Below are 13,293 nucleotides of genomic sequence, written 5' to 3'. Positions count from 1 at the left end.
ATTAATATCAAATTTTATATTTTTTAAAATGAAACTTACAATTAATAGGAAATATTTATAATAGAATCAATATTATTCACCAACCTTCGTAGGGTTCTTTCTAGAACATTGGTCATATGATAGCATGCCACTTAAAATTAGATAAATTTTTTAAAACATACTCTAACATCGCGTTGAAGTTTGCACAATCTTTTGTTTTGACAAAGTAAAAAAATTCTTAAAACATTAAAAAAAGTTGGGACAAATTTCAAACTTTTAACAACAGTCTACTTGTGAAACAAAAAAAAAGTTGAACAAATAATCGTTTTATTTTCAGATCGATTAACATATATAATATATAAATTGTTTGATCTAAAAATTATTCCAATAACATTTCGAGCAAATCGAACCTACACCGGTAATGAAATTACTAGCATCATAATTAACATTAACATAAGGCTATATGTAATCCAATATTCAGAATTATCCGTTACATCAACTATTACAAGCGGAACAAATACCTAAAAATATGAACAATTTGTTGTTGTACAAGATGAGCTCTTGCAATATCCAAAACCGCTCAGATTCAATACAAGTCTTGATGTTAGATATGAAATGCACACAGAGGGGGTGAATGTGTATTTATTTATTTTTCTTAAAAAAATTCAAGTAAATCAAGTTAAGTGTATTAAGCTTGGTGAACGCAAAAATATGTTTGTAGTGATAATTAATTAACTGTAAAGAACAGAGAAAACAATTATCAAAACTCACTTGATCTTATTCAAAATTAACCGGGTTGTGCTACAGTACAAATTTATGTTCTTGAATGTTAAAAACTTAACTTTTACTTGAGAGAATGTAAAGAGATCTAGACATGCACAGTTTACGGGAATTCCACTCTTGGTTCACGTGATTTGCAGGCTATTGCGTGAGCCCGTAGGGTTTACCTAGTTCGGGTGCGGTTGCGGGTTATCTACGATAAAAAAATAGACTAACAGAATTTTTAATGAGCTGCTACACTCCTTTGTACATCTCATCTTGACCCTTGATCTTTATACTCTTCAAACTGTATTTGTAGGCTTTCCATTATAATGATAAAATGGTTTGGTGACTGATAATTTGGAATCTTCGTGATAATTGTATTCTATAAATGAAACTGTTATCGAGATCTTCCAAGTACAAAAGACTTGTAGATATCTCCACATCACGACACAAGAAGACTTGTCGATATCTCCACATCGCGATATGAAAAGACTTTGTAGACATCTCTACATCGCGATATAAAGACTTGTATACATCTCTACATCGCGATATAAAGTGACTTGTGTCGATATCTCCACATCTATATATGACTTCTCTACAGGTTTGAACACTTCTCGACATGACTTCTCACTAGACTTGAACAATTCTCGTTATGACTTTCGATATTCCTTGATCTATGACTTATCGTCATCTGACTTAAAATATTTTTCAATTTACAACATTATACTTATTCATGCTGTGTATCTTCATCCTGATACATGATCAGGCTTGATCTTATTCCAGAGTTTTATTCCTTACCTTGATAGTTGTTCATAAAATAATATTTCAGTCTACTTTTCTAATCATTTTTACAAACTCAAATAATACATTTACAGATTACAAAATTATTACAAGTCAACTAATTCTTACGATTATCAATATTACTTAGTCTTATTATGTTGATGTATGTCTTTCAGAACACTTACAGATTTAACAATTTAAGTCTAAGAAATTAAGAATTTTTCAAAAATAAAAACAATTTAACTAGCCTTTAGACCGTATATGAGTATTTGAGGTCATCGGTTCCTTTTAGACCCATGAGTTTATTTTATAATTTGCTTCATTGGTCTGTCACTGCCTTTGTATGGAATATTGATTTTTATATATATATTTTTTTAAAATTATTTTCAAAAACAAAAATGATAAGATTAATTTTAAACTCATCAACTGATTAAAGATATACATGCGGTTAAGTTAGAGGGGCACCGCTGTGTTCCAGAAACTTTTTTTGGAGAGAAAAGAAAAGAAATGTAAAAAATATATTTCTTCAGCTTGTTTCCAAACAACTTTTATGAAAGAAAGAAAAAGAAAGTTATAGATTTGGGAAGAAGTTTTCTTTATTTTTGTCTCCAAAATCTTCTTTCCACTTTTGGAAAGATTAGTAGAGAAAGGAAAATTGATTATTTTCTATTTTTTTCTTTTTTACCCTAGATTCGGGTCTTTTCTTTTCTCTCCAAAAAAAGTTTCAGGAACACAGCGTAAATCTTGGCCAATTCGGCGGAGGTCAATAAGGTCATAAACTTGTTACATGTATTTGAGATATTTCAGGGCAGAAAATCAATGTTAATAAGTCGTCGATATTTTTCAGCTGCAATATGGATGAAAAGATAAAGAACGGAGTTTCTGCTCGACTGCAATTCCATGAGGCATGTGATAATTCACAATACTTAGGTCTCCCGAAAATTAGTGGTTGAAATAAGTCTTTCATTTTCGAGTTTTTGAAAGAGAAACTGCGAGATAGAATGGGGGGATAAAACCTTTGTTCAATGAGGTAAGTAGATCTTATTGAAAACAGTTGCACACGCACTGCATAATTACGCAATGAGTGTGTTCTTATTTCCAATTGGAATGTGCAAAGAATCAAAGATAATGATGTGTAAGTTTTTGTGAAGATCGTACGGGCATATACTGAATGTGTTGGGAAAGAATGTGCAGATCGAAGTCAGATGAAGGGGATTTCGTAATTTACATGATTTTAAGGTAGCTCTATTGGGGAAGCAAGTGTAGGGATTATTAATTCATCCAGAAAACTTGGCAAACAGAAATATTTTAACAATTCTTTTCAACAAAGTTAGTTGGTAATCCAAGTTATATTTGGCCAAGTGTTTTGAAAGCTCAGAATCTGGTAAAAAGGGGTGCAGCTCGTAGAATTGAAAATGGTAGTGACGTGAATATTCTTAAAGACCCGTGGTTGTCTTCCGAGACAGATCCTTGTGTGCATACTGTAAATGAGGATTTGATTAACAAAATTACGGCTAGCTTAATGGTGACTAATCAAAATCAATGGGATTCAGAGTTGATAAATGACATGTTCGACTAGAACGATGCAATATCATTTACGTCATTTCACCATATACCTCGGAGCAAGTTTCTTGGTATTGGAGGAAGAAAAAGTTAGGATACTATTATGTTAAAAGTGCTTATACTCTCATTAAAGATGATAAAAGCTTAGCTAACATGAGTGATAACTGGGTTTTTGGCGCACATCATGAAATCTAAGATTCCTTTGAAGGTAAAACATTTTCTATCAAGGGCTCATCTTTCTGTTTTCCAACTAAAGATATAATTATATGAAAAACATGTGGATATTTGTGACCTGTGTCCTATGTGTAATGATGCGGCTGAGTGGATTTTTAATATTTTGATAACATGTTTGTTTCTTGCAGGATATACTATAAATAATACTGAGATAGAGCAGATGAGTTTCAAAGACCGGTTGATTTCTGTTTTTGAGCAAATACAGGGGAAGGATCTATGTCTTATAGGGATGGTAGCATTGACAATTTGGAAGTGAAGAAATGAGGTAGTGTGGCAAAGAAAAGGTACGAACATGGTGGGTGTAGTGGAGTTAGCTAAAACGGCACCTAATCAGTGAAAAAATTCTCATGATTGAAAACTTGATAACTATATGGTGTTTATGACCACATCAGTTGTTGTGTTGAGTACTGGAAAAGTCCAAATGCATAAACGATTATGGTAACGTCGTGATATTCAGTTCATCCAATTGTTATAGTCGCACTATTGTTGCAAGGGATAGACAAGGACAACTAGTAGATGCAAAAGCCAAATGTACCCAGGGAAGCACAACACCAGAGATAGCGGCATTGGAGAGGCATTAAGCTGGTTAAAGGGAAGATGATGGAATAAAGTGATGCTGGAGACGGGATTGCCTTTGTGCAGCGCACAAGCAATCCGGGGATCTTTTTTATGCTTTTATAGTTTGGTCAGATAATTGAGGAGTGCATGACAGTTGCTTGATAGTCGAATAATATCTTTAAATTTTGTGAAACAGTCTGCAAATAAGATAAGATACCTCACTTTTTACCAAGAAATACATATACCTATTCATTAACGATCGTGTTTGGAATATGGACAATGTCCAGCCGGGCCTTGTCGATGTAATGAGGAGGGATACGATGTTTCAACAAAATTTAACTTCTTGGCAACACAAATAATTAAATTGTTGTTGAAGTTAAACAAAAATTTTAAAAAAAAATCAATATTAAATCAAACTTATCAATGACACAAGTTATAAAACTTGTACCTTAAAATTTTTTTATTTCAAACTAAAATTTGGTCAACCAAATACATTACACATTTCTACAAAATGGAAAATCGATCCAAACAATATACTTATATAAAGGAGAGACAGTCCGTTTATGTGGTGCCTCTTAGATCGCCTTATTCTGTTTTTCATATTTTCTCATTTTTTTAATTAAAAAATTATTAAAAACTATAATTACCTTAAATTCTTCTAAATTTTCTGTCAAGTCAAAGAAAGTTAATCTTATTAACAATTACGAGCAGGGGCGGACTTACATATACAATATTGGGGGGATGGGCCCCCAGTGAAATTTGGTACAAGACATTAATATATATAGTCCCAAATAGGGTGCGCCCACTGGTTAGATAGTAGTGCCCCACTAGTCCAATATTTAACTAGCTCCAGCCCATTTCATTTATATTATTTGTCAAGATATTTATCAAGCCCAATTAAATAAAAATGATGTTAACTAGTCCAAGTTAGCCCAATTCAATAAAAACCAAAGTCTAAAATCGCTGTAGCCGTGCAGAAAGAACAGAGTGGTTGAAAGAACAGAAAGAACAGGCGGGAGAATTGTAAGTTATTTCTTTTTTCCTATAATATTACGCATCTTTTATTAGTTCTATGTTATTATTTATATATTGTGCCCCCAGTAAAATTTATTCCTGGGTCCGCCACTGATTACGAGTACCTTATATTTTTATAAACTTTTTTCTTTACGTCAAATAAAATTAATCTTGTATCACAAGTCCAAAAATAATTATAAAATCATGTTCATGAATCAATACATGAAAATATAAAACTATAAAATGAGGGATTTATATTATTAGAGAAGAGTTTATATATATCGCGGCTGCAACAATGGTGAGTCGTCTCCTTCCATCTTTTTATATATAATGTATAAAAATATTCTTACTTGGCACCGTGAGTGCGTTACTGCTTTGACGGTCCTAAACTAAAATATTCTTACTTGTACTAGTATTAGTCAAATGCCTTCATAGATGGGTTCCAAAGAAGGCCTCCACTTATTTTCCAACCGGCAGCCGGCGCTCCTCTCTTCACCTTCCTCCTCAACCTCTATAACCACAGTCGGCAAAACCTTTGCAGACGGCTTTTTAGAGCGTCGTTTCCGACAAGCAGAATCCAAAACCGCAATTTCCGATGCAGAAGCCTTAGAATGCAGCCTAGTAGTAGGAACTAACACGTATAACTTGCCAAGTACCAGTTCCTCATCAGCTTTCATTGCTGGAAAACGAAGCGTACGTCGAAGATCTTCTGCTGGAGAAATGAAATACCCGGGATGTTCTAGCATAAGCTCAGCTACTGTGATGGGTACATTTACATGCCTTAGATTTCCATGAAAATCTACGAGCTTGGCTGTTTTGAGGGACGTGTTTTTGCTTGTAACACCAAAACAAGAAGTCAAATTTCCCATGTGTAAGCCTGAATTTAGGACAAAAAATTGTGTAAAAGTGATTAGATAATGTTAATTAGGGGGTGAAGTAGGCTAGTGTGGTTGTGAGTTGTAAGATATAGTAGAACTAGTCTAGTGGTATTATATAAGAAATGAAGTAGTATACTACTAGTATGAAGGAAAAGTAGACGCACAACGCACACACAATAGTGAGTGAGAAGCGTGTTAGACCCGTTTAAGAAAGAATAAGACAATGAAAATGCATGCATTCTAACGTATATATATAGAAGAGACAACAACGCGCATATAGTATTACTATTGTACTTGTGAATACAACGTTTCCCGTGGTCCAAACGCTTTTGGCCATAAAAAATAAGTTAGACATTATGGTCATGATGACTTGTCTAGTTATCTTATTGATCCTTGTGGGATCCGCCATGCCCATAAAATTAAGTTTTGAAACCCAATTCTACTTGTGCCAGCAAGTCCAGTTGAGATATCAGGATCCTTACAGGCTTCAAGCGCTCCATAAGCTGCAGTTCTAATCACTCTGAATTGCTCTTCCGCATTTAAAATCAGTTGCAGTCATCAACTGCAACTACTTCTTCATTACCCTTCTGCAGCTTATAATAATCCTATTCCTGCCAGCCCAGCCTCTTCTGGATGATCACTGTTTTATAGTTCAGAACTTCATGTTATATTTAATTAGTCTTATTCATGATAATTAGTTTAATCGGTTACAACTGTTGTAGTTTGCTAGATCGGTGCTTTTGTACGATAAGCACTGTAGAGCACAATCTCCTGGACTATGACATGGCATTTCAATAGAGTTAACTCCCCCCCCCCCCAGCAAGAGATTCTTTCTTATTCTTCAAGTTAGGCACAGGTAAATAGCAAAATAAAAGTGAAAATGAGAAATTGAGAACTCAATAAGAAACAAAATGATGCTCAAGTTTCTCAATTGCATATATCATTTCTATAATGATTTTTCACTAGCTTGAACAGAGGAATATACAATGCAATGCTTCGACATTGTTCTTTCAAGTTTCTCGCATGCCCTTTTGTTGTCACGACTGCTGATAAAGGCTCTCAAGATTAACAAAACCATCTTCATGCTACATACAATTTGGAAGCTGAGGAAAAATGAGAGGGACATGGCATGAAGGGATCATCTGGGTCCAGATAATTCGTCTGGACCAAGTTTGTACGTGGAATCAGCAATGACCCACTCATTTATCAGATTGTGTGTGCTAAGGAAATCTTGACGGAAAACCTCCTCCTTCCATTCTTCCCACCTCTCAGCCAACCCATCACCTTCAAGCATTTTAACAACTTCTGTCATTTTGGGACGTTCAGTTGGCGAATTTTGCGTGCAAAGCAAAGCTACCTGAATTAGCTCTTCCACCTGCTCATCCACATAGCTACCCTGTAGATCTTCGTCAACCAACAATTCCAGCTTTTTGTCCTTCAGAAGTCCCTTCACCTGAGATTAAGATTTAATAGGAAGGTAGTAAGCTCGAGCATAGACACTAGGTAAGGAATCACAAGTTCTGATTCTTGTAGTTTTAGAATCTTGAATAAATATTGACACTGAATTTTACATAGTTGTCCATTAAATACTCCAAAGGTATTCATGTGACAAATTGTTGTGTAAAAACACCAAATAGATAAAGATAGTAGAAAAGAGATGTGTAAGTGCTTACCCAGTCAAGCAACATCACATCGTCATCATTGGCCAGACGAGCGAGATCAAAAGCCTTTTGACCAGTAATGAGCTCAAGGAGCATCACCCCGTAGCCATAACAATCAGTCTTCTCTGAAGACTTTCCCGTGGATAGGTACTCAGGTGCTATGTGTCCGATAGTGCCTCGCACAGCAGTAGTAATATGCGTATTTCTATAATCCATGAGTTTAGACATCCCAAAGTCCCCAACAACTGCTTCAAACTCTTCATCCAATAAAATATTTGCAGCTTTGACATCACGGTGAATGATCTTAGGGTCACAATGATCATGCAGATAAGCTAGTCCTCTTGCAGATCCAAGGGCAATCCTCCGTCGTACTGGCCAATCCAGTGGAGGCTGTGACTCATTTCTCTCTGTAGTAATGCGCCAATAAGCTCATGAACAGAATGCCACCGTGAATGAATAACACTTGGAAACATGTTTTTAAGTTTCAGTCAGCCTCAGTTGTTTTAATATTTTTACTATTACTTTGTTTCTGATGAGTAGTCACTTTTTCGTTTCCATAACCAAAATACAAAAACCTATACTGTAGACAAATCTGAATAAAAGCTTTAGATAAATGAGTTAAATTGCAGTTTATAATTGGTAACTTTAAAAGTCATCATATATTAGTGTTGACATCACATGAAAACTTGGCACCCACAATAAGCAAATGAAATTCCTAATATACCAATATCTTTCACTTTAGAACACACTGTTAAAGATTTTAAAAGGCCAAAAGTTGCAAACTGGACTGAGTGGTACCTCTTAAACACGACGCAACACTTCCATTAGACATATATGGATAAACAAGCAAACGCTCAGTTGGTGTCGTACAAAAGCCTCTTAAGCGCAGTAGATTTCGGTGAACAGCCATGCTAATCATCTCAACTTCTGTTTGAAATTGCAATTCCCCTCCTTGGGTCCGCTCCTCTTTAAGTCGTTTTACAGCCACTAGAGTCCCATCAGGCAAGCGACCCTTATAAACTTCGCAAAAACCACCTTTACCCACAAAATTCTTTCTACTAAATATATCTGTTGCAACTTGCAGTTCATGCAAAGAGAACCTCTTGAGTTGTTCTAGATGAACATCTGGATCTTCTTCAGCTGTAACGGTGAAGAGTGCGAGGAAATGTCATGCTCGGTGCTCCAATACACTACAGTGATCGGTTAATGCTAATCATAGATATACAAACCTGGTACATCAAAGAAATGATCTTGTGACTTCTTCTTTTGCCACCAAACAAGTGCAATCACAGGACCAGCAAACAGCAGAGCAGCACCGACAGCAACTCCACTAGCAATCGCCCCAGTTGCACCATTGAGAGCTGAAATAAATTGGCCAATTAATAAAGAACTAAATGACATGTGAAAACATTATTCCCTAGCATGGTCGAACTCAATTCCAAGCCTTAACATTGGTGCTGAAGAAGTGGATAGATTTCCGTTCTACGTACCTCAGAAGTACAAAGGTTGCCTACTGACGCTATTTCAATTGCTAAGAGTTAACAAAGTCATAAGTTTCTAGTGACTGCAATTCAACAAGGCACGACTGTAGATCAAGGATTCTAATTTTCAACTATTTAGTAACATAATCTTGTCATAATGTGTTCCGAAGTGACTAAATAGTAAACTCTTAAAGCAGGGAGAAGATAACCCAAGTCCCAAGGGATGGATAAGTGGCAAAACATTGCGGAGGAATGACGTTAAAATTTACTCGTTTAAACCATGCCAAATTGACGTCACATATCCAACATTTTCGTGAACTTCATGTTGATGTGATCATCAATTGTCTACTTGTTATCGGCTACGTGATAGGTTTATGCACGACAAAAAACTAAAAACAAATATTATAATGTAATAAAATAAAATTAAATATGTACATGATTTTGTGAATTGACAATAGAAAATCCACTATCCTAGTGGTTTTTCAATGTAAGAGAAAAGATGTGAACACCCTTAATAAAGAAAGCTCATTTCATTAATTCAATTTAGTCATCTCTTTTTGATATGTGGGTGATTGGATTACAATATCTGTATACAATTATACATAATAGAATCTAGCTTAGAAAGTTAGAAAACTAAATGAACCCTGATATTTGATATCCCAACTTACTATTACTATCTTATATTTCCGCAATTGCTTAATCTTTCTATGTAAATACAAAAAAAATTCTGATAATATCCACCAACATTGATTTCTTGATTTTACTTGAGTTTTTTATCACTGATTCAAACCTTGGGATTTATAGGCATGTATCTTGAGTAATACAAATGCTCTTTTGTCCTGTGATTTGTTTCTGGTGGCATCAGGCAGAGGCAGGTTATAGGTCTCAAGGGGGCAATCTTCAATTTTTTAACATTGTGGAGGCACATAGGAGTAACATTTTGTAGGTTCATATTGTCAAATATACGAATCCCATGTAAAAACATATATACTTTTTCGAAATCTATGGGGGCATGAGCACCCAGAGGCCCCCATGTGCCTCCGCCTACCATCAGGTATACAAGGTAATTAATTAAATAATTGCAGGGTCTAAGTAATCAAGAACACAAGCACTTTATAAAAGGAAGAAGACAATAAAACAAACTGCTCCAGTTACCACTCAAGGTAAGTAAGATACAAGACATTATTCAAACCTTGAGAAGCTGGAGCTGATGGAGGAAGTGGAGGTGATGAAAAAATAGGAGGTGGTGGAGAAACTAGATGAGTCTCCAATTGAGGTGATGGAGGAAGTGGAGGTGGTGGAGAAACCGGAGGAGTCTCGAGTTGATTACCAGCAAAACTGAAAAATGGAAAAGGGCAATCAACATCATTTAAAAGATATTTTGGAGTGCACTATAATAGGAAAGAATCTAATTTGCCTGATTGGTGTAAATCTGGCGAAGGATCCATTGCTTGGAACTGCTCCTGTTAAACGATTGTTTGAAAAATCACTGTTTATCACACGACAAATTGTAATAATTTTTTTTTATGTTCTTGTCATGATATCATGCAATAAAAATAGATAGTGCATGTAATAATAAATAGATGAAAATTAAATAAAGAGATGGAGGAAGTGGTTAATATTTACGAGAACTAAAAGATTGCTTGGTACTCACATGACTTGCAGTGACAAAATTGTAGTCAAAGAATAAGGAATAGTTCCTGTCAAATTGTTGTTGTTCAGCCTCCTACCTTGCGAAGATGAAGAAGAGATTAGCCACCACAAAGCCCCATTTAGTTGCAATGGTTAACTATTCATGAATATTTTCCGAAAAAACACGAGCAGTGCTCATTATTAATGAAATCTTAGTCGAAAAAGAAGTCTCTGGAGTTTATCATAAGGTTCATCGTCCAGTGGGTAGCCATGGACAAAAAGAAATCTATGAGATGCTCACTTCTTACTCTAAAAAGTATCTGAAGAAACTAAATCATAAAAACAGAGATGTTAATAAATGTGCACTGCATACAAGGATCGTAATTTCTGAAGCTTCTTCAAGGTGTCTGGAATCGGACCATTAAAATTGTTTAGGTAGAGATCCAAGCTGACTAAGTTTATTAAGTTCCCTAGCTCATCAGGAATTCTCCCGCTTATGTTGTTACTATAAAGCTCCCTGTAAAATAATAGTAAAAACATAAGGCTGTTTCTTCTTTTTAACACAATTTGAAGATAAAATGCTCAAAGAGACACCAATGAGATAGTTGTCCCATTTTAACATCGCATAACACATTTAAAAATTGTGCGACTAACAGAATGCAATACAATGATACACATTTTTAAACACGTTTTACATATTAATTTTCCGGTTAACTCAAGTTTTTTCTCTAGTTTGATCCAAAAAAAAATTCAAAACTTATGTAGGTGCTCAAATTAATCAACCTTCATAGTTGTCTCATTCTTGGCACTTGTCCTCATTTCTGTGCTACTGGATATCTTTTCAGAAATTTACCCTCAGAGGGCCATCATATTAAGTTATCAACTCTTCCAAAGCCTTAGAATGGAAGGAGAAGGGATAAACATGCATATCGTGATTATTGTTTGACTTTTTAAAAATTGTTATGACATTACAATGGTGAGCGGGTGGTGGTCAGTGGTGGCAATACTACTCCAGTTATAGAGTTTGATCCTAACCCTCCATATTTCCCCGCGTCCTTAAAATTCTAATCCATCGGAAAATATGCAAGTGATCAAAAGAAAAATCCGACTTACAAGTACTGCAAATTTGGAAGCTGTTCAAGCTGGGAAACCAGCTCACCGGATAGATTTGAATTTCCAAGATCTCTACATTAGAAAAATTCAAAACCACTGTTATATGTTGCCACACATTGCAGCAGAGATAAAAGATTTAAAAAATGGCATGCTACTTAAAAGTATGATTAGGTGGCTTACACTCTTGTAACACTTTTTTCATTGTTGCAAGTAACATGAAACCAATCACAAGGATTCGCAAGGGTTTCATTCCAACTTTGCAAAACCTTGTTAGGATCGTCTAAGTTGTTCTTCAGCGCAGTCAAAGCATCACCTGAGGTACGGAAAGAATCAAACACATTAATAAACTCCAGTCACAAAAAGGGATAAGATTATCAACAAATTTTAAAAAGATTAAACCTAAAAAATTAAGACCATTAACTGCAAATCAGAACAGTTATCAAGTATGCACTTTCATTGACCTCGATCTTCTAGCAGAATTTACAGATTATCATTTAGTCTCACAGCTATAGTATCACTTGGGTCTCCTAGTTTTGAATTGTAAGCAGTCCTAGAAAAAATTAGAACTTGTTTTTAAGAAATTTATGTGCATGCATGATAGAACAACATATATAGATAGCCTAATTAAGCTGATAAGCTTAGTTGCTCAACAGACCTTGATCAAGTTATGATTATGAAATTGCAATAAAGAAACGGTATTACTAAAATGCACACCTTCAGCATTAGCAGAAACACTTGAGAAGTGATTAACCACCAGAATTGAGCAGAAAGCAGCAGCATTAATCCAGAAAACTAACCTATCCATTACTATACATGAAACACCTACTATCAATTGCTATATAAAGCAACAAATAGAATACACCTGCTATCAAATGATAAACTAGAAACAGAACAGAAGAATGAGTAGTTAATTTCACTATGCTTCGAAGTGGTGAGAAAAATCTTGGGAAGTATAAAAATAGTAGTAAATGAATTTGCACTATTCCAGATATTTCAAACTATGATAAAAAAAATTGCGTGAACTTTGGGTCGAAGGAGTCAACTCCGAATGAATCTAACTTTCTCTAATTTGGGACTTGGGGGTCGTTGCGGGTTGTAATTTGTAAAGATCAGTCATTGTCTTCGTTATCTTCTCAAATTTGGGTCTTAAAGATGGGGTGGTTGATAATTTTAATATTATACTCCTCAGTCCCATTAAATTATCTACATCATTTTTTGGCACGCTTTTCAATATTTATTTAAAGTATAACTTCATTATATTTTTTAAATTTTTTTCTGTATAAAAGTTTTATGTTTAAACTTTTATTCAAAAAATAAAAAAAAAACATGACGAAACTATATTTTATAGAGACCTCAAAATGCGTGCAAATAGTAAACATAAAGAAATCAACGGGACGGAGGTAGTATTTACTTTGCGTTGGGCGGTTAGCAAACCTTAATCACAAATTATTTGTTTTGGACTGAACCGCATGAATTTATATTATATCCCAAAAGGTATCGTACTAAAAAAATTAATGGCTACTCTATATATAAAAGAATTATCTATCATTTTATTAATGTGGTACTTAGGTTGACACTACCCAACGATCATTCACTCAAACCAAAAATCACAAATTCCGTAATCTTGACCCGCGATTA

General features: G+C 34.8%; 2 protein-coding genes across 4 annotated transcripts; both read right to left on the bottom strand.

Moving 5' to 3' along the window:
* Positions 1 to 5,309: 5,309 nt before the first annotated feature.
* On the bottom strand, positions 5,310 to 5,759 carry LOC141695847 (uncharacterized). Its single transcript, XM_074500055.1, has one exon. It carries the CDS (start codon positions 5,757 to 5,759, stop codon positions 5,310 to 5,312), a length of 450 nt encoding a protein of 149 aa, XP_074356156.1.
* A 932-nt stretch (positions 5,760 to 6,691) lies between these two features.
* Positions 6,692 to 12,777, bottom strand: LOC141697017 (BRASSINOSTEROID INSENSITIVE 1-associated receptor kinase 1-like). 3 transcript variants are annotated; one of them, XM_074501197.1, is made up of 12 exons: positions 12,370 to 12,777; positions 11,836 to 11,968; positions 11,656 to 11,727; positions 10,916 to 11,059; positions 10,565 to 10,636; positions 10,328 to 10,399; positions 10,103 to 10,248; positions 8,659 to 8,790; positions 8,228 to 8,569; positions 7,442 to 7,836; positions 7,126 to 7,221; positions 6,692 to 7,052 (listed from the first exon to the last, which is right to left on the bottom strand). In XM_074501197.1, exons 1-12 carry the CDS (start codon positions 12,458 to 12,460, stop codon positions 6,975 to 6,977), a joined length of 1,773 nt encoding a protein of 590 aa, XP_074357298.1. In that variant the 5' UTR covers positions 12,461 to 12,777; the 3' UTR covers positions 6,692 to 6,974. The 3 variants fall into 3 exon arrangements, with proteins under 3 accessions (XP_074357298.1, XP_074357296.1, XP_074357297.1); XM_074501195.1 differs by having other exon boundaries at positions 6,692 to 7,221; XM_074501196.1 differs by lacking the exon at positions 10,328 to 10,399 and having other exon boundaries at positions 6,692 to 7,221.
* Positions 12,778 to 13,293: the final 516 nt, after the last annotated feature.

The sequence above is a fragment of the Apium graveolens genome, chromosome 11, assembly GCF_009905375.1.
Source record: "Apium graveolens cultivar Ventura chromosome 11, ASM990537v1, whole genome shotgun sequence".
In the NCBI taxonomy this organism is placed as follows: Eukaryota; Viridiplantae; Streptophyta; class Magnoliopsida; order Apiales; family Apiaceae; genus Apium; species Apium graveolens.
Note: the sequence above shows the minus strand (reverse complement) of the source record. Positions and strands in the feature narration are given on the sequence as shown.